The sequence below is a fragment of the Anabas testudineus genome, chromosome 10 (genome assembly GCF_900324465.2).
Source record: "Anabas testudineus chromosome 10, fAnaTes1.2, whole genome shotgun sequence".
Lineage (NCBI taxonomy): Eukaryota > Metazoa > Chordata > Actinopteri > Anabantiformes > Anabantidae > Anabas > Anabas testudineus.
In genome coordinates, this window is record NC_046619.1 from 7,253,090 (window position 1) to 7,274,952 (window position 21,863).

Consider the following 21,863-nt stretch of genomic DNA (forward strand, 5'->3'; position numbering starts at 1 on the left):
AGTATCATCATTATGACAGCATTGCCACATTGAATAGAGTGTTGATAATATGGAGCAGGCTGCGAAGAAGCAAAAGAATTGGTGTGTGTTTGTGTACGTGTGTGTGTGTGTGTGTTTGTGCCATGTAGATGACTGTGCTCCAAGGCTAGGCTGTTCTTCTTTTTTTTATGTCACACCGACATTTGTACATCTCATACTGATTGGGTGTCCTGAGAAAGTACAGCTGACACGACACCTGGGGCCTCACTTTACTTTTTGGAAGAATCTATTTCATGCAGAATTCCAGTCAGTCTGAAATGTCCAACAGCACTAACAGGGCCTCAATTCCCACAAGTTGTTATGTGTGCCTGCTTTTAGCTAAGGCTGTGCTGAGCTGAGCAAATCCCGCCGCCTCCTCTGTGTGTTACGGTTATCTGGGTTCTCCTGCTCTTTATGGCTGAGGTGAAAGTAATCATTGTTACACATAGAAACCCGAGGCCCACTGCTACAGCAATGGCACCCCAGGGAGACAATGAAGAGAAAGGTCTGGCATGAAGCGTATCAACAGGGTATGTACTTGCACTCATAGCCGCAGACAAAGACTGAGAGACACGCATGTGAGTGTGCATGTGTGGCCTCACACATGTAGTCACATTAACACTTACACACACACACACACACAGACACGCAAACAGACATGGCACGGCATACAGAATGTCTCATTGACTTACAACCGTTCCACAGAGATTCATTGTCTCTCAAATATAAAATATATTAAATACATGCACAGACATGCAACAATACATTTTATAGAAACATGTACAAACACGTCACTACAGTTTACAATAAAGGTAAATTTGCAAAAATCAAGCAGTTTTATTCCTTATATACCAAGCTAACCCCCCCCCCCCCCCCAGGGAGTTTAAAAAATGACGTGATTTGCTTTTGCATGAACATTTCTTGCTGAAAGCCTATTATAGTAAAATAACTACTTATTTGAATAGCTCCACACACGAAGTGCCACTAATAACCAACTTCTGTCATGCTAAACTAAACCTCGCTATTCCAACGGAGGCCTGGTTGTAGTGCAAAGTCGAGATCGTGAAGGCGCCGGGCATTTAGAGCTCCATTATAACTGTTCTGCTTCACTCCTCCCAGATCTCCTGTTAACCCAGGCTTGCTCTGTGTGCACCGGCCAGGACAGCGGGGATTTTAAAGGAGAATGAAGTGATACCTTTACGCTGGCAAAACAACGCGCTCCCTCAAGCAACAAATCAGTGGCCGCAAAAGTTATAAGGTGCAAAAAAATAAAAAATAAAAAAAGTACTGCTACCCTGCAGCCAAATAACTGTTAACACCTTATCTCTTCTCTTAGGTGCCAAGACAGAAAACCAATTTATCCTCCTAGAAAAGGGGACACTGATAGGAGATTATGTCAGAGAGATTTATTTTAGGTCTGTGCTCTTGGGAGACTGCAGCCACTGGGTTTAAATGAGGATTTTCATGTTGTTTTAATTAGATGCCAACAGACTACAAGTTTTTCATTGTATACCTAATGCTCTACATGGGAAGCTCCCAACCTTGTTTTTTGTTCAATGTAATTGTCACTGGTATAAGCTGAACTCCAGTACTCCTGTCATATTTCAAATGCGTCCATTAGAAGTGATTTCAATTGATTATCAAATTATTGATGTTGGGTTGGGTTCTTTTTTAGCTGGTTAAACTATTTATCCAATTATTTTTAACCAATTTATCCACTGTGCTAAATAAGGGGAGGGTTCCCATCCTATTAGGGGTTCTTCAATTAAATAGAAACAAAGATCATATATGCATACCAGGCTGGTATGCAGCCCAACAAGGGCAGTTGTCTACAAACCTCAGGGTTAGTGGTTTGATGCCCCCACAATTGCTGGCCACATGTTAAAGTTTCCTGGACAAGTGCGTTTAGGGGACAGCAAGTCCACAAGAATCTCCCTGACCATATTAATAAAGTATCTGTCATTATTGTTAACTTATTTGCATTAGATCTGGCCTCTCTCTAATACATATAATTAAATCCACACATTAATACACGGCGCATGACGTAAAAAACTCTAGGGATGCATAACAAGAAACTAAATAAAAAAAATTTAATAAAGAAAGTACATTAAAAAATGTGGTAAGGTCCAGTCTGCATAGGCAGAAGCCCTCTAGACATTTTTTCCACTTTTAAAATGTAAGGACTGTTAAGAACTTCCTTACTTTTTTATTTTCTAAATGGTCGAGCAGCTCTACAATCTTTTCAAGCATCCATTTGAATCAGACTTTTAGCAGCAGGACTTAAACTTGCTGGCACAATGGGAGGACTAGAGATGGCATGGATTGGATGGCAAGGAGAGTAATTTTTTTCATTATTCCAAAACAATTATTCACTTTGCTTGCCTTGTACACGCACTCAATAAAAGTAAAATTAGCCTAAATTAGCTAGACTTATTGTGCAGCACATTTCTAGCCCTTTGTTACAGAGTTAAATCAGGTACAAAGCTACGTAGCTGTTTTTAATTAGCAGAATCGACCATATTAGTGTTAATGCTGGTGATTTTATTAGTCTAACTACTCCGCATTACTGCCATTTTTGCAATAATCTATTGACACCTAAGCAATTCCTTTCCCCAAATGCCATTTGACATTCACCACAGTTTTTTCCCACTGGGCTGCATGGACTTCTTACTGAGTTGTACGATATGATGTCAGTACATTTGTCATTAAACATTTCTGCAGTCAGATGTTTGCTGCTGGTGCTATAGGTGGCACAGACGCTGGCACAGATTATCAAGTGCGTCTCTCAGCTCCATCACCTCCACTGAGCCGTTATCTGACGGGCTGCAAATTTCTCTTAAGGCCAGTACATAGCTGAAATCCTTTATTCCATTAACCCTCGCAGCAGATATCAGCAGCACACACACTTCCCCTAAGACACATTTCATCCATTGATTAGATAGCTCTACATACGCTCTCACTCCAATAAAGTTACATGGCGACGGTGATGCACAGAGATAAAGGACATTCAAACTTGAAAAAATACACTAGGAGTATAAAAGAAGCCCTGGGCATCTTCAGACATGGAGTATTCTTTGATATAAAAATTCTAAACTAAATGCACATACTGAGAACATCCTGCACCTTCTGAAATATGCTACAATCTTTATTATCCTCTTATGTATTTTGCCCAGGTATTGCCAAGTAGGTTCCTTCCTTTTGAGAAAATGTCAGGATAACCTCGCTGCCATAAACGTGGTTCAGACGCGGTCTTTTCAGCCTGATTTTCAAACCCACCCTCCTTTACAGACTCCAGCAGCTCCATCTCTGGTATATAGGCCAGGACATTTAAAACATCCTGGCCAAGTTGTGTTGACATCTGAACCAAATTATGAACATGCATGGGAGGAGAAAATGAAATTAAGGCCACACTGATGTTTGACAACTCCAGAAATAAGTCCCCTCCAGTCCTTGTAATGTTAAATAATATATAACTACAAAGCTATTTATTACTATGAAACTACTTGAGTTACCTTTGTGCTGTCTCTTTAACATACTGTAAGTATGTACAGTGAAGCTCTGCAAGTCAGTAAGCCGGTGTCCCCTAGACAAAATGTTGTATTGTACTTGCCAAATAAAGTGATTGTGATTCTGAGCAGGCGCCAGTCAGACAGAGAGAAGTTAACAGAATAGAGCTGAGGAGGGAAGGAAGGGAGGCAGATACAATCATAGACGTCTGCTGAATTCTTTCAGGGGCCTGAACTTTTAGGAACTCTATCATAAAGGAAAATGGAAAAATGTTACCCTGACTTGTTCGGTCTCGGTCTCTCCCAGCTCACCCGCCTGTCCCCTGTAAAATCCCTCAACCTGTCTATTTTACTCAGACTCACCAAGATAGTGGTGACTATGTACGTTCTGTTCTGCAGGCCGTACGTCTCGTTGCTGCCTCTCATGAAGCTGGCGGTGGTCACGTACTTCTCATCTTCGTTCCAGTAGCCAACCTAAGACAAGGAGAATGTGTCACAATCCACGGCCACAACCTCTATTTATTCAACTCACACACACACTTAATATACTTAAATTTAAAAGCCCTTCAGAGGTGTGTAAGAGTAGTGTCTGCAAAAACAGATGTAACATTTATTATGATGAATTATCAGAAGCATAATATCTGAACTTGTGAAGCAATACTGTACGTATAATTCAGAATAGGGTAGGTTAGTCAACGTATTTAATTGAGTTTTGAAGGGTGCTTCACCACGTTTCCTATTCTATCAGGGGTGCTAACAACACAAATGAAACTCACACTGTTTTGTTTGTCACTTTTCTTGCACCATCACTGTCTGTACTTGTCAATGTGGTGCTAAATTCTCCCCACTATAAGACTGATCTGATGTTTTCTTTTCGTCTATCAGCAGCAGTATTTATTTCCTGCTTCAGTCTTTTTGTTTCCATTTCCTATCATTTCATCCCTGCTTATATATTGATACATCCTAAAAAACTCTACAGTGTTATTGATTGCTACTATATTAAGGATTTCATTCAAAAGCAATAACAAATGCATGGAGGTTTTGAAGGAATGAACAACAATACGGATGCCAGATAGATCCTTTTTCAGTGTGTGAGTAGTCATGTTATGACTTGAGAGCTGCTCTAAAAGGTGACTCTTCCACTTCACTGTAAGTAGTGGGGAGTTGCCTGTTAAATGTGTCTGGATGTTCCCTCCTAAATTGGCTCTTTAAAGTGTAATTCTAAGAAATTTGATAAATAGGAACCAAGTCCTCTTTTGAACATATTAAATACTGTCAAAAGACACTGGGTTATTCACATAACAGCCTTGCAGGCAGAGTTTTTAATAGGGTCCTTAAGCAAGAAAAATATCTTATATTGGCGCCTCAGGCTACGGGCTGACTCTACCTTCTTGGGTCCAGATGGGGCCAGTTCCATGATGCTAACGGTGTAGTTGGTTCTGCGGCCTTTCTCGTTGAACTGAATGTGACCAGTCAATCCATCTATACGGACCTGTAATAGAGTCACAGATAGTGAAGAAACGTACTCTGGCTCGTGCTGCAGACAAGTAAATAATGGCTGCCGTGAAGCATGATATTCACAGGCCATTTTCATCCCGTCCGCGCCGGCAGCAAGCATTTGTTATGTCACACGATGCATGTAAAGCACAGCTCGCATGTGTTTTCCTAGTATTCATTTGAGTAAGTCCACAGTGCAGATGAATGTCAGACGGTGTGCGTGTAGGTGTACTGTGCAGAGTGTTTTTTTTGGCCTTTTGATGGAATTAATTGAGCGAACGCAGCTTCAATCTCAAGTCTGTCCCAGCAGAGGCCTCGGCGCACAAAACACAAACTGCACACCGAGCCCGGGGCTGCACACACATGCAATTATTGAGTATGTCCTCACAAACATTAGGGTTTCTGGCTAAATGCATAATACACAGCATTGGACCTCTTGTCTGCAAATGCACTTGTGAAAAAGTCTCCTCCTTGATGTACGTGCCTTTGCATGCGTGAGTGTCTTTGTGTCGGCGAGATCAAGAAGTCTCACAGCCAGACCAGCATTTTCATTTCCACCTCCAAATATTACATTTCTAAACTCAATTGCTGATGTCATATTCCATGATGATCACGGCTGAATGTTATTGCCTGCAGGTTTTGTTTACTGGCCATGATGTCACATTTGATACTCGAGAGCTCTCCTACGACTTAATGTGAACTTTACACGACAGAATGAGACCTAATTTGTTCAGCCAGCCCCAGCTCAGGAGCTGTTAGCCAATGTGCCACTCAAGAATTTGCGTGAGTGTGTGTGTATGGGTCTACGTAATATGTACGCATTAGTGTGTTTCTATGAATGTGTCCAGACCTGCTGCAAGGCTCTCTGGATATCAATGCCCTGTCCCCAGGGAGCCGGTGGGTTGGCAAGACACTCTCCGGCATTGCCCCTGCGAGATATGTCTATCCTCTGTCTTCTTAAATTCTGGAAGGCCGTGGACATGACTTTCACCCCGTCATACGTTAGAGCGCCTGTGTACTGCAGAAACAAAGCAGATAAATCAAACAGAAGTCACGCTGATAAAAGCTGACAGTGGTCTTGTTTGTCTGTCCTCTATGTCAGCTGGATGGACAGTTGTGGTTAAAAACAACGACCACTTAATAACAGAAATCTCAGAAATGCACTAACCCCAACATCACTTGAAAAATCACAGCTCCCGTGAAAGGAGTCCATTATGATTTAGTATGACAGAGAACACTGTACGTTACGATTCCTCACATAAATGTTTTAAAGACAGAAGAAGGAAAATAGAGAAAAAGGAGAATAGACAATGAAATGAAAGGTAAATACTTTGAGTCCACTCTTGGGCACTTTGGAGTCTTTATTATCGAACTCCATCCACTGCTGGACGACGCGACTGACACCGGGCTCTGAGTTGTTGACGAGCTGGAAGCCGGTGATGTTTGCTCCACCTTTCCTCAGGTCTGTCAGGTCGATGTCCAGGAAACCCTGACGAGGGGAGGAGGAAAGTCCGTGATGAGACTTCGGGCCGTGACCAAATTCTGCCCTTTCATGTCTTTATTGAGAAAAAGTGCTAATGGATAAAGTATGTGAACCCGTGAAATTAATAACTGGTTGACCTAACTGTAGACTGGTGAATTTGTCTTTGACATCACTTTCTAACCCTTTCCAGCTTTATTTTAATCAACAATTGTTGATTCTAGATCCTCTGGAAGCTCCTTTTGGCGAGGCATGACTCACATAAGCATCTTCTTTTTGTGAGTAAACTGAAAAAGATTTTTGAGGTGATTATTCCAAGGGTTCACATACTTTTTCCAGTAGCACTCTGAGGGCTTTATGGTTGTTCTCAATAAAGACATTCTCGTGTTATTATTTTAGACACATCACATTTGTTAATACACTTGACTTAGATGAAGTTCAGATTTATGACAAATGAATGCAGAAAACTACAAAATCCCATAAGGTTCACGTACTTTATCTTGCCGGTGTAGTTGCAGCTCTTTGTCACAAGTAATGCATCAAAGCAGCAGAGAGATAATTTGTTTATAGATTACTTAATTAATTGAATAGTTTTCAGAGGGCTGAAGACGTAAAAGCAGCCACTGAAAAAAGGAAATATTTGAAAAATGAATCAGTCCGTTTTTTGTTTTTTTTCATCTCATCACCCCTCTGAGTCTTTACTGGAGCATATATGGGATCCCAGGGCCCATGTTGGGAATGAGTGCATTTGATGATCAAAAGGATAAGGCAGCAGAAAAACTACATAATGTTTGTTTTCAGTCCTTCTTTTAAGATTTTGCTTTTATTTATTGTGAGTTACTGGATAATTTCACCTCCTAAATTATTAAAACAAGTACCAATGGGCAGTTGCTTTCAAACACTGATTTTAATTCTCCTATCAAAAGTGCAGGGGTTAATTGGATAATGAAATGGACAAATCCTTCTTTTTCACTTAGAGAGGTTATCCCATTGAACAGACTCCCCGTCTACTCCTGAGGGACAAGAGTAGTGAAAAGAAAATAGAAAACGTAATTTCATGGCGAGAGCAGTGCGCTGCTAATCTCCGCTAGACTGAGTCTTCATAGGCTACTGTTAACAATGGCAGGTTAAAAACCTTATAGGCTACAGTGAACAATGCGAGGGATGCCTCGGGCTGAGCAGAATGGAAAAAGAAGTGATTTACTGTAATGGCATCTCCTACTTGTAGTGTTCCCCTGACTATTATGTGGAGAGGGCTGTTTTTCAGAGAGGGAGAACGGCAGCAGTGTGGGAGAGACAGTTTCAGTCTCTCAGCAGGCTGCCTGTCAGCGTGGGGAGAAGAGGAGGCAGATAAGTGGGAATGGGTGGGAGTTGAGACAGAGCCGGAGAAAGGAAGAGAAGATTTGTCTAAGATTTAGAAGCAAGGTTTTGACTGATGAGAAGAAAAGGAGCCGCACTAGATTGTCTCCTGCGCACCAGGCATCTCTGTGACAACCTCTCTGTTTCCCATTTTCTTTCTCTCCCGCTCTGATGTCATTTGTTTCATGTCATTTGAAGCTCCAGCTCTCCCTCGGCCATATGTCTGCCTCAAGCTCTCATTTGCGAACTTTGCTTTAATCTTTGTACGCATACAGCAAAGACCAATAAAAGTGGCTGCCTGTAAACTAGCACATAGTTTGTATTGTTTTGTGGTGGCGGTGGTGGTGGTGTGGTGGGTATCCTGCTCCCCCTTCTCCCTCCTCTTTCCATTTTCTCCCTAATGTAGCCTGAGTGTGTTGTCAAATGTCCATATTTCTCAGTTGAACAGACAGAGTTGTCTTTTTTCAGCTCCATGTATGAGCTAATGCAGCGCAGTGAGCTGAAGAGGTTACTATAGAAACTAGCCTTTCCTAACACTGGACATGGAGGAGAGGGAGGGAGGGAGGAGGGGGGGGGGGGGGGGTGTTTCTGACTGATATTTTTACCACATTTAACTATTTACTCAAAAGCTCCTCTTTTCTCCTTTGTGCTGTAACGCTGCGTCTCTGATTCACACGCAGACCGCCGCTCACGTCCGCAATAGCAAGTAGATGAGTGAAATTAGTGGAAACTGTCTGAAACTGTTTTTTTTTTTTTTTTTTTTCACAAACCTTTTAATAGGTCCATTATAAATGACTGTGGCCACTTTGCGTATCAGCTGCTATTACGGTCCCCACCTTATCATTTAAAATTAAATCTGGCAAACTGGCCAGACAAGAGAGATTGAGCCAATCTAAAACCCCAGCAGTGAGAAATTGTTCAAGCCTGCAGCTGCATATTAATGCTGTTATTACTACAGCTTCTGTTGATGTCAATTTTCTCTTCATTTGGTTGTATTTAGTGAGACCAAATAGTGCTGTAGGGGCCTACATACCATTTGCACTGAGAAAATGGCAGCAGACAAAGAGACCTAATGGATATAAAGTTGCAGACAATGGCAGCCTGACCTTTCTCTGTCACTGTGAGTCTGCATAGATTTCTGTCTCTGGCCGTCACAGGTTTCCCACTTATGCTTCACTCTACACTAAGTCTATTACTGTGCTATTGGAAGTGCAGTGAATGAATATGTCATGTAGCTGAAGAGGAAAATGGGATGAGAGAACATAAAAGACATAAGACTAGATAGCCACTAGTTTGTAGCTACATAATTAGGCGATTCAATTGGCAATAAAGTACTGAAAGTTTGGAATCCAGTTAAAGGTCATATTGCACAGCGATGCCAATACAACTGAGCTAAACTGAGAATGTTCCTCGAGAACTATGGATAAAAAGATCTCAATGAATAGAGGTGCATAGAAATCATCAGTCCTTACCAGGTTAGCCAGGATGTAGTGATAGCTCTTTGCATTCTTGCCTTGTTCAACAATCTGGAAGACAAACACAGAGGAGAAACAGAGTTTAATGTCTGTGATACAAACAAGAGGGTGGGTTTGTGTGTGCAACCAAGACAGCGTGGGGGGTGCTCTGACAGCGTCTCAGCAGTATACCTGGTAGAGACTGCAGTACTTGACCTTGAGCAAGACAGGCAGAAAGTAGGTTGACAGGAAATCAGCGCAAAGGGAACTGAACACTGAGCATCCTACATCATAAAAGGATGACTAACTTCACAAATGCCGGCTTTAATCTGTGTGTAATAAGTCAACATATTTACAGATTACCACTTCCATATAATACAAGTGACCAAAGCAGCTCAAGGAGAATGACAGTTCTGGAGTCAGAAATAAATATGACTCAAATCTCCTCTCCTCTCCTCTCCTCTCCTCTCCTCTCCTCTCCTCTCCTCTCCTCTCCTCTCCTCTCCTCTCCTCTGTGATCTGTGATTGTTGTCTTTGAGTTTGTGTAATACTGGCCACTCATACTCACCTTTGATGCAATTCACATAGATACATAGATGTGTAACAAATGATGCTAGAAGAAGGCAATTGATGAATTAAATGAATATTTAATTCTTCATTAGAAGTAAACTGCACATATGAAATTAAACATTTATCTGTTGTGGAAATTGCATTCATTTGTACTACTCTACTATATGTGTTTCCCTCCCCCTCATTTGCTTTCTTCTACTTTCTGTATTATTCCCCTGTTAGCTCGTATTTGATCTTTGATCTGATACTTAAATAACTTACAGTACTCCATTCCCCCGGAACTCCATTGTGGTCTAACAATATCATCAAATAATGAAGTCTGTCAGTGCTGAACTGTGACAGGCCCCTCTCCCACGCCTCCTGTACACTCCATCTCTCTCCTGCCTGCGCTGCTGTCATTCTCTAACTGTGGGCGTCCCAAGTCTGCTGAGCACTGACGGCCAGGGCAGTCTGAACATCACGGTGAGAGGTGTGTAATGTAGTGCCAGTTTAGAAAGGAAATGGCCACATTGGACGCTCCTTTGACTGACATTTAAATGTGAATGTACGAAATGTTTTTTTGCTGAGCTGGTGGCATTCTATAAAAAGTCTAATTCACCTAATCCTAAATGAAGAGACTGTTGTACCGTAGAACAAAAATGTGTATGTGACAGCATACTGGGCAGTCAAACAAAACAAAGCTAAGTGGGCAGTACTAATTTAAAGCCCTGCGCCATTCAATACATAGCTTTAGCACATAGAATACAAAGCTCATTTCACTTTCTGAGGTTATGCATGACCTCACTCCAGCTCCTCTCTGTGAGCATTCCCTCTTATTTGTGTGCCATGTGTGTGTGTGTTTCTGACGATGCTGTAGGTCACAACAGAAGGTGGCATTTGTTATTAATGGTGACCCCAGCACAAGGCGGGCCCCGCGGTCGAGCCTCGGGCAAGGAAAAACTAAAGGAAAGGAGGAGAGAGAGACACACGAGCACTGACACCGATACGCCCGACACCCGGGGAAAAACACACACACATTACTGCCACAGCGGACTGTCAAATGGAAATGTTTTGGATGTGAGTAGATTTTTAATTACCCACGCAGATGTGAGGAGTCATTCAGAGTTCAGCCCCAAGAGAAGCGGTCACTTTTCATCTGTCTACACTCTAAAATGTTTCTGAGGTAGCTCCTCTGTCACAATAAATGTTCTCAGAGGAGACAATAACATTCAGCTTATACGAAAAGCCACCCTCGGGATATTTTCAGTGACATTATCGTAGGAGAATCTGTGTACTGTATGTGATGAATGAGATACACACAGAAGTGAGTTTAAAGGGCAAAAGAGGCAAACGAGTTGCAAGCGTGTGTCTGGGTATGTGTGCTTTGCCGTTGCTCGCGTGCACAGGCGGTGAAGACGTGGGTGATTGATGGCGCTCGTCCCAATGTAGAACTTCTCAGGTGGGAGACCCGATGCAATAACCTTAACTGTAGACACCAGGCTATCAATAACAGTCACACCGAGCAGCCGTAGCCTACATGTACAGATGGGGACTGTCCGCGCGTGAACATCTTTAAAGTGCATGTGTGTGTGTGTGTGTGTGTGTGTGTGTGTGTGTGTGTAACAACAACAGAAACAGAAAAAAATTGTGTCACACGGGTTTAAAAAGCAAAACAATTAATACAAAACACATGTGTGGCTTTATCTGTGGATAGATTATATGCAGCGAGTGGTTCCAATTAGTTCACATTCATATTCACACATGTACACATTTGTGAATGTCATTAACACCTTTTCAGTGCTCTCAGGTGTGCTAGCTTCAGAGCTAGCATGGCTTCCTGCGACACTTAACAAAACAGAGTCACTGTTATCAAAATTTGTTTCATCGGTGAAACAGCTCTCCAGTATTTGGAATAATAGTTTTACAGCATGCTCAGCTCCTTGATTTCAGAAAGTGGTTTAATAATAAAATTCATAATTGATTTCTAGCAGTGACTATTGATTTTGGCAGCGGAAAAGCGAAGGCTAGTGTATTTTATTAAAAGTAGCAGGATAGCTTGCTAGAAACGCAAATTAAATTAAATAAAAAAAAAAACTCATTCTAGTTGGGGTTAATGTTTCAGGCTGACTATGTATAGAAGTGCGACATAAACTGAGGTGAAGCTAACAGGTAAGTCAACATACAACATGGAGTCAACAACTTATATGATTTCCCCTTTTTCCAAACACTACTATTACAAAAACGACACCACCATCCACACTCTTTAAAACACTGAGTCTAACTTTTAGAACTGTCACATTGAGTATACAGCTCTTCCAAAATGAAGTGAAATCCAAAGCTTGACAGACTCGCCATCCCTAGTTATGGTTGCTAAGCTACGACTGAACAATCTCCGCTTGGGAAAGCAGCCTAGCGAACAGTCGATTGTGATGCCAACATCCTTTTCCTTTGAACTGTACAGAGGTGAGTAAGTGATGATCCTATCGTTGAGGAACTGCTCGCTACAAATGCCAGCGCTGTGTTATTTATCTTTCCTGTCCTTGATGCTCCAAGATATTTTACACCGCAACAGACCAACAGCTACCCCCCCGCATATACTTTATATTTATTTCTTGCCACTTTATCAACATCATTTTGGCATTATATCTTGGCATAATTAATGATCACTGTAAAAAGAGAAACGCTCTTTACCTTTTTCAGGATGCCAGTGAGCCTCTCAGTCTCGCAGTCGATTATAATCTGTCCTTCCTTCCTCTTGTCCAAATCCTGGAACACTTTTAGGAAAGAGGCCTCCGTCATAGTTTCAACATTAACAGAAGTTACCAGCCAGTTCCTCTCTGCCGCTGTGTCCAGCACCTTCTGCAGCACTGACAGGCCTGGAGAGAGGAAAGGAAAGCGGTAAAACTCTCTGGAAAATGTAAACAAATGGTTCAAGTATGTAAAGCAAAAGCTCTGCAACAAAGATGAATGAAGTGGTGAATGAGTAGTTGATGTTCAACTACTTAGAGTGATCCATGAGTGTTTATATTTTATTATCATTAAAAGGCTTTCGGCTTATTCTTGTACTGTGTGTAGTTACATTATGTGGTGGAAGATAAATTAAAACAAATTGAGAACACAACAAACCGTGCTGAAAACCCAACAGTTTCTTGCTAAACCTCCTCATCAGCATCTCCCCAGTAGCTTCAGAGATAAAGTGTAACAAGTGGGATAGTCCATTAAGCACACTAACATGTACAGGTGTGCTTTTCCAGCTCGTACAGTGCCGGGCTAAATAATCACCGCTTTCACACTAACAAATAATGAGCCTGTGCATCATCGCAGACGACACACTCACAGCCAGTTTTACGTCTTCCAAGCACCAATTACAGGTGGCATTACTCAATTGCGCTGTCACTGATATGCTGCTGAGACATTTGAGCATCATAGAAAAAAGGTGTAGAGCAGCCAATGAGCAAAGGGCTTCATGCAAAGACAGGAAATAAAAGGCGATTAGGGAACACATTGATCTTGAGCTCTGATTTACAATCTGACTCACTGTTGTACTCCTTTGCTGCTGGCAGTAGACCAATCAGATTCCTCTTGAGCTGGCAGCCGCAGTTGTTCCACAGAGTAAATAAAGTAATTTCACCCGCAGCAGACTGGCAGCCATTATCCAAATGAATTATAGCAATTAGAATTTTGAAATGCAAACTGATACATGATGGAGCTCTATTTGTTTTTCTACCAAGCCTGCAAACACTGTTAAAACCATCGTGGGCCTATACATGGAGTGCTGAGCATATCCTCCATGAATGTCTGTTTTGGGTGCATGCAGGCATTTTATCCATATTGAGCAAATGTAAAAATGGCTTATCCAGAGCAGCAGCAACAACAACAACAACACAGAGCCTGTCAAAAGAAGAATGAGGAATGCAGTCACAAGCTCTGAAAGATGATTGCCCAGCCTTATTGGAATGCACACCAGCTGCTCTCCAGGCAATTCATGCTGCCTGTTTGACAACAGGTCATTAAGAAATAAAAAGATGGATGGTGTCTCACCTCCACATATGACCACAAAGCAGCATGTGTAAATAAATTGGACAATCACAAAAGTGCAGCCATGTTGAATGGAGATGATGCACACGCTGGAAGCACGCGTGGAGACGTACAGAACCTTTTGTGGTGTCACTTTCCATTCACTGTTGCACTGTTGAAAAATTGCGGCCCTTGGTGCTGACAGATTTAATAGAAACTGTGAAACTGATGATAGGCTTGGGAACAGAGGGGACAGTTAATCATGATTGTGAATAAGGCCAGTGGGTCCTGAGGAGAATGGACAGCAGTCAGTATGAATCCCAGTGTCAGTAAGAGGTTTCAGCACCATGGACAGCGACATAGTGAAAAAGAAGACTCCTCAAAGGAGTTCACCTATTTCCATCCTTTCAGTATTCCTTTATTTTCTTATGGATTTAAAATCTTTCCTCACTTTTACACTCTGTGTTTATGTATTTGTTAATCTGGTTTCGCATTATGTACGTTATGTCCCAGCACTTGAGGATACAGCTGGGCAAGATGCACTGAAATTAGTGGTTGAATCTCATTAACGCCGCGTGTTGAGAAGATTCTGTTCTGCTATGCATTACACAGAGAACAGAGAACTGGTGTCGACTTTTCTTTCTATGCTGAATCATTACAATTTTAGTCTCTTAGTTTCTTACATCTATTCATCATTCTTCTCCTGCTTTCCACTATTTTTCCCCTTTTTTTGTCTAATTGTGTTGGCACTGAACATTGTTTCGCCTCTTTAAATGTAGCTATGTGCCTGACGCTCCCCTATAAGTCAGAGCCAGCCTGACGGGACTAGCCAAGGTAAAAATGGTCATCCAAAGGCATCCTGGAAGAGAATGATATCGTAATGGAATCTGGCTGTCATAAGCACCCTTATGGCCAGAGGCAATGCACAGAGACCTGGGCACCAGGCAATTGAGAGTTGAGAGAATAACACTTAGGGAAACCATTACCTGAATATTGTTTATGATAGGTTTAATGGGCTATCAAATTTGTTTTCCTGTTCTTGGCTTTCGAAAATAAAATTGATTTATTTGGAGATGCAGCGCAGGAAGACAGCAAGACAGATGTTAAGCGAGAAAAGAGAAAAATCTTGAAGCTCCTGAGATGGCAGCAAAGTGATGACGCATCCTTGTTCACTTTATATAATGGAGTGAAACACTGGAATAATTAGAAATATGAATACATATTGAAATAGAACTTGAAATAAAGCTCTTTTACTCTTAATATTACCAAGTCAAGTTTTAAAAAGTTACTACTTTGTTAAAATATTTGGAAGAAGCATATACAGTATGTAGACTCCTACCAGACAAATTCCTCACAAGTAAATATGATTTTCCTTATAGGCTTAAAATAACCCTTTAGGAAGGGTGACTGCAGCATAGTATCCAGGCAACAGAGGACTGATATGGATTCCACTGGCTCCATCCCACCACTCAATCACACAAGGGTGACCCTGCGCGCGCACACACACACACACACACACACACACACACACACACACACAAACACACACACACTACCCTACAGTATGTATCTTAGAGGCTAATGAAGAAGATAAAAACATCATCATGTGTGACGCATTTGTCGAGACCACTGTGAAATCTCCCCCGTCACCTCTTGATAGTCCACTCTGCACGCTGAGATGATGTCATCTGTCTTTCAAAGCCTGATTATTTCTCTCAGACAGGTCAAAAACTCAAGCAGATAAAAGGCCCAACACAGTAGACATGCTAATTTGGATCTGTAAAAAGTGCACGCATATGTAAAAGGTGCACGCTTTTGGGCACACATACGTGCAAAATACACCCACCACGGTCACGCTCCAAAACCCACAACACCTGGGACAGATGGCACGGCATTATGGGAGGGTATAGCTGACTGACTCGAGAGGAGAGAAAGTGGAGGCAGTAGGAGGCTGACAGCGTGCTACTTTTATTTCTGTCTGCCTCTGCAAGAGTGTTGTTAAGTTATTTAAATTGAACGTTACAGCACCTTTTGTGTTGTTTTGTCTTTTTTTTTTCTTTGCTTGCAAAGGGACACAGGTTACTATGGATGACTGCTCAGTGAAAAGCTGGTGTTCCACTGTGCGTTTTATCTGCTAGCGGATGCAGGCTGATGCCTCTTTTCTGTGTTGTCTGTCTGTACAGATTTTCTGATGGCTGCTCATTACTGCACAATAGCTACCACTGACCCCACTGCTATTGCCATGGCAATGTGAGGATGATTTGGTTGGATTATCAACTGGTTCCATCTCTGACTATCTTCATGTGCATGTATACATTTTACTTAATATTTCAAAAATAAAACAGATGAATGAGGATTTTTTTGATGTAGGATGGAAAATGTCCACTACAAAACGATGACTAAAGTTAAACGATATAGTGTATGAAACCAAATGTAAATAAATAAGGTTAATAAACAAAGCAAATTCTACCTGAGTCCGAACTGTACATGTAGACAAACTTGGTCCAACCGTAGTGATCGATTACTCCCACAAGAGCATCCTGGAGCTCAGGCCTCAGCTGAATGACAAACTGGTTAGCCGTCTCGATGGGAAAGGATGGTGTGACAAAGCAGACGTGCAGCGCTCCGCAAAAAGACATGAGCATGTTGACTGTCTTCCTGTCGTACAGGCCAATAATGGCATACACGCCTTTGGAGAACTGGGAGCAAACTGGGAGGGAGAAAAGAGAAGACAACAACAGAGGAGATTAGAAGTCGTCTCTGAAATATTCTACTGTAGTTTTCACATTATTTGTTTTAAACGTAGTTAATACTTGTTATGGCCTCCTTCTGTTAGAAGTAACTGGTTCGCAGCAATAAAACTAAAACAAAAATGTTAGCAATAAAAAAACATAGGATTTTCTACACACACTGCAGAAGACGTGTACACATTATGTAGGCTTGTTATATCTGTATTCTAAATGTTGTCCTGCAGATTTCTCATGTAGGTGAGCCCTATATTAAATATTAACAGGATAAACATTAATATTAAATATACATCTTCATCACACTTTTATTTCTATTGTCATCTATCATGTACCCAAATGTAAAAAAAAAAAGAAAAGCTCTGTCCGGTGTTAAAAAACATGCACAGGAAAAAAATCTCTGAAAAGCATTCAGTGGTCATCACACAGTGCTTTTGTATTTTCAGCTGAAAACAGCTTTAATAGCTTTGTCTCTTCAGCTACTGTGTGGCGTGTTTATGCAAATCTGGCCAGTTGGTCCAATTGTATACCACTAGTGTGTGTGTGTCTTTGCCTTTAGTGAGAGGTGGAGGAGGTGAAGGCAGATGAGGAGTGGAGAGGTTAATCAATGCATCCCCAGGGTTCCATTGACATTTTACTGGCTGCAGGAGGCAGTTTCAATCTCTCATTTGCTTTTCTCCCCCTGTCTTCCTATTTCTCTTTCCCTCATTGTCTGTCACTTTGACTTCCTTCACACCCTCTAATATCTTAAAATAGCTAATATATGTTCACACCTTCTCTCTGGAAGGTATATCCGCTCTGTGTTTTCAGCATAGCATGCTATCTTTGAACTCCTAGGTCTAGCCTAGGCTATTTTCTGCCATGGTGATGGGAGGGCCTTAGTTATCTCAGTATTTACCAAACAGATTGAAGTCGCTGTCTGTCCCTGCACGAGGGCCAGCTTGCCGCTAGGAACTGAGGGAAAGACAGAGAGAGAATGGCCCATACCCAAAACGCCTAACCTGTCACAGACCTGCACCCTCCGGGCAGGCACGTGTGTGTGTTTGCGTGTGTGTGACGGAGATAGAGGGAGAGCGAGAAAAGCGAGAGAGGGAGAAATTCAGTGGTATCACAGAAAAATACATGTGCACACGCACATGGACACACGCACACATGCAGCTTCTAGTGCTCCAAAAGCCTGGTGACTCACCCTACTTAAAGCAAGCCCTGAAATAGACATTTTGCGCCTCGCCACACTGACTCAATAACAGAACTATCTTTCCTTCATGGTCTGCACACGCTCTTGCTAGCAAATGGACACTCTCTCGCCTATTGCTTTCCACCAGCACACATTACATTTCCCCTTACAATTTTCTAGGACCAATTTCAGCATTGGCCTCCATGTTCTGTGCAGATAAAAGGTAATGGGAGCTTGTTTGACTTTTTGTGCAGAGTCCCATTAGTCTGCCCTACAGCAGGTTACCATGTTTCACTGATTATGAGTCATTTCTCATACCTACAGTACCTGTATCTGACGAAAAAAAAAAAAAAAGGCACATGCAACCATGTGGCACAGACCTCCTGCTTCGAGCTGGCAAGAGAGCCATGCGATCGTCTAATTCGACATGAGCATGACACAGAACATTAGTGTAACTCAGCAGTCTCAGTTCAGATATCAGGATGGAGAAGCAGCATATTGAGGGTGTTTGTGTGACAGCGGCTTGTTAGCGCTGCTCCACATGTGTAACGACATTGGAGGCAGAGCTGCTGGACCTACAGTGATCTTGAAGACCCTAGCAACACCTGTCCACCCTGGCACTCTATGTCTCTTCACCACAGTTACAGCTGCCATGGCGGCAGGAGCGACGTTGCCCGGGCAACCGTCTGTTTCTCTGGCAAGGATTACAGAAGCTTAGCGCTGCGAAAGGACTTTGGGAAGAAGGAGAGGGAATGTGAGTGTTTGAACGGTTTGTCATAATTAGGTTTCTCCTCAAGGAATTAGCGAATTTGCAGAACTTATTTGCAAAATCCTTAGATATATTATGAAATAATGATTTGAAGCACATTTCCGCTGCATCACTTTTTAACGTTCACTCAAAACAAACCACAATTTCCAAAAGTCAACATCAAAATCCTTCAACATATGCATACAGAAGCAGGAATACCCACTGGAACTGTCTTCTGACTTTAAACTTTTACCCATTCTTCTACTTGTTTCCTATGAATGAACAATTAGATTTGCCTTTCGTGTGGCCAAAGAGCATTGGGGCCCCGAAACAAGAGGGGGAAACTAAAATCCTAAAGGGATTGATACTAGCACAACAGGAGGAGCTGTCAGAAACAACTCACACAGCTACTGTCTTCCCTGTTCTCTGTTTCCTGTGCCCTGCAGCTGTTCCTGTGCTTAGCATGAGACAAATATCAAATGACAGACGTGTCTGTGCCCGCTGCTACTAAGAGGGCATGTTTGTGACAGTTGTTCTTGCATCTGAAGTTGTGGATTATGGGAGGGCTGCGAGTGGATACTAAGCAACACTGCAACCTTTGTACCGGCAACGCATGTTTAAAGGCCCAGTCCAAAATCACACAGAACGTATGAAACATTACTGCTTCACTCTTAAATAGAAAGTGTGAAGCTGTAAAAATGCAATGTAATGGAATATGTTATATTTTGAAAGGCTAGGATGGTAACATTTAAATAAATAAACTTAAATTGAACTTTGTCAAACAAAGTTACAAAACCTTTTTTTTTTTTTCAAATGTGTGTTAGGGGAGTGCACAACCCGATTTTAAAAGCTAAATATAGCCAGGGGAGGTCTTTTAAGTGAGAAAATATGTATTCCTGACAGTACTGGTTTACTGTTGACACATAATTAGTATATGCGTATATTAGTTATATACATACTGTATGTGGAATGCAAGGTTTCTACTATTCTCCTCCCCTGGGACTTGCATGCTATTATCCTGTGTAACATTAAGGCCAACAGTGCCGGGGGAATTTCACAGTAGAAGGAAGCTGGGCTCAGCTGGAGGGAGTGTACTGATTGGAGGGTTCTTGTGCAGTCACTCATAAAAGGTCTTTTTTTTTTTTTAATAGAGCCCCACTACTGTGGATTCACATATCAAGTGACTCCGCAAAATTAGACATCGGATTTTGTTCATATTATGTCATGATTAACTGTAAACCATTCTCTATTCTGTATTTATTTACTTTGAAATGCCAAAGAAATTGTTTAGAAGAGGGTATGGAGATATGGTTGAAAAGGCCTGTCAACAACATCCTACAGCCCAAGAAAATAACTTAAAACATTTTACACACAGAGACATTTAATTTATTCTGACATATATACGAGAGGAGAACAGCATCTCAAATTAGAGATGCTGCGACCAGGCAATGTTTAGCATTTTAAGCCATAGCATGGCTGCAGAGAAGGACTCACCTGTTGTTTATCACCCCGTATCAGCATGCTGACTCGCTCAAATACATCAACACATTTGCACAGTTTATTTGAGTTCATTAAAATCAGCAGCTAGCTCAAAGAAACATATGCCTATAAGTAAAGCCCCACAGAACTGCTAACATGTCTGTGGACTCTCACTGTTGTTGCTTGGAAATTGACTTAATGAATTGAACTGAATCTGTACAATGGCTGGTGGAACAACTACTTTAGATACAATGGGCTTAATGCTTAAGATACAGATCATGAATCTGGTTATGGACCTTTGTGTCATGTCATTCCCTGTTGCTCTCTACCCTCACTTCCTGTCATACTTCTATTACTTGCTCGTATGAGGGATAAGCTGCCACCAAAATATGTAAATGTCAAAAAAATAAATAAATAAAAAGTGCAACTGTGAAAAACAAGTCTTGGACTAAAATACAGTTCCTTTCCTTTAGTTAAGAACTGTATTGGCAAGCTTTTTCTGCTGCATCATGTCTATATTTAGTTTAAGGTACCCTGCTGAAAGATGAGAGGGATGACAGGAACAGGGAGGTTGCTTTCACATCAAACAGTAATATACACCACCTCCACAAGGGTGAAGGGTCACTCAATCAACCACACTTTGAGCACTTTGAGAGGATATAAACACATCTGACACCAGACATGGGAAGACGCACACAATCATCCTCCACTTAGCCACCCATGGCTAATAACTGTCAGATGATGTGTGTAATAAAAACAGAGAGCATGTTGTGGTCCCTCTGGTCCCATTCATCTTCTTGAGAGCTAATCAGCTATGCTAATGAGAGTCTGAGCAGAAGAAGTCGATATTCGATTGGCGCATACTCGTGTGTGCATGCCTTCAGAACCTGCTAAGGCTGTGCACACCTCATGTACCAATCAAAAGCCCACCTCCTTCAACACCCTTCTTAATAAAAAAAAAAAAAAATCATGTAAAATATGTCTCACTGGCTTTGACAAGAGCGTGTCTCACAAACAGCTTGTGCTTGTGAAGAATCTCTCAGGTGATGGGTGGGGGAGGCCTAGTCTGTGAGTCCTCCAACACAGCATGACTCACACAGTGCAATCAATCTCCTTCTGTGCAGGAGGACAGGGACCCAGGGGACGGAAACACAGCACCAACATGGATGTGCATGAATGTATGCGGACGTGACTCAGTGGCGTGTTTTTTTTTTAAATTTCTGTCAGAGCAGGTTTAATTTTCTGTCTTGATGCCAACAAATGTCCAGCAATAATGTGTCAATGTGCTGCATTTCCATCCATGTAAAACACAAAGCACGTTTTAAAGGTCTTTTTTTGGGGGGGGGGGGGGGGGGGGGTTTTGCATCATTGCCGTTCCATCTCTCTAGAGTATCCGTGTACCCCACGGATTGTTGCGCTCCAGAGACGTGCACTCGCTGTTCCCCCGATATAACCAGCTGTAGCTCTTCAAGCTCAGGGGAGATTTAGTGCCTGTGCAAGAGCAATAAAAGCATGTTTATGTCACTGCTGCTATCAGTGTGTGTGGTAAGAAAAGAGGGAGACAATAATAGACAAAAGAGAGGAGAAGACAAGAGAAAAAGAGTAACAGGTGAGCTAAGAGAAGATAACATGAAAAAAAAAATAGAGAAGAAAGGCGGGCAGGAAGACACTGAACTCTTAAGCTTCCTCTGCTGGGAATAGCAGTGATCAGAGCAGATGACCAGCTAAACAGCTCTTAGATTAATGTCGGGGAGAGTTGGATGCTCATGAGAGATTACATTCGTTGAAACGGGGGTAATGGAAGGTTAATAAGGATGAGCCAAAAAAAAATTGTG

The 21,863-nt window shown here is 41.9% G+C and overlaps 1 protein-coding gene across 1 annotated transcript in view; it reads right to left on the reverse strand.

Annotated features, from left to right (window-relative positions):
- gria1a (glutamate receptor, ionotropic, AMPA 1a) overlaps positions 1-21,863 on the reverse strand; it is a 60,733-nt gene that overhangs the window by 30,831 nt on the left and 8,039 nt on the right. The window contains 7 exon segments of the mRNA XM_026358270.1: positions 3,888-3,998; positions 4,912-5,016; positions 5,872-6,039; positions 6,352-6,510; positions 9,333-9,386; positions 12,555-12,739; positions 16,351-16,590. Coding sequence (XP_026214055.1) covers positions 3,888-3,998; positions 4,912-5,016; positions 5,872-6,039; positions 6,352-6,510; positions 9,333-9,386; positions 12,555-12,739; positions 16,351-16,590 — 1,022 coding nt within the window.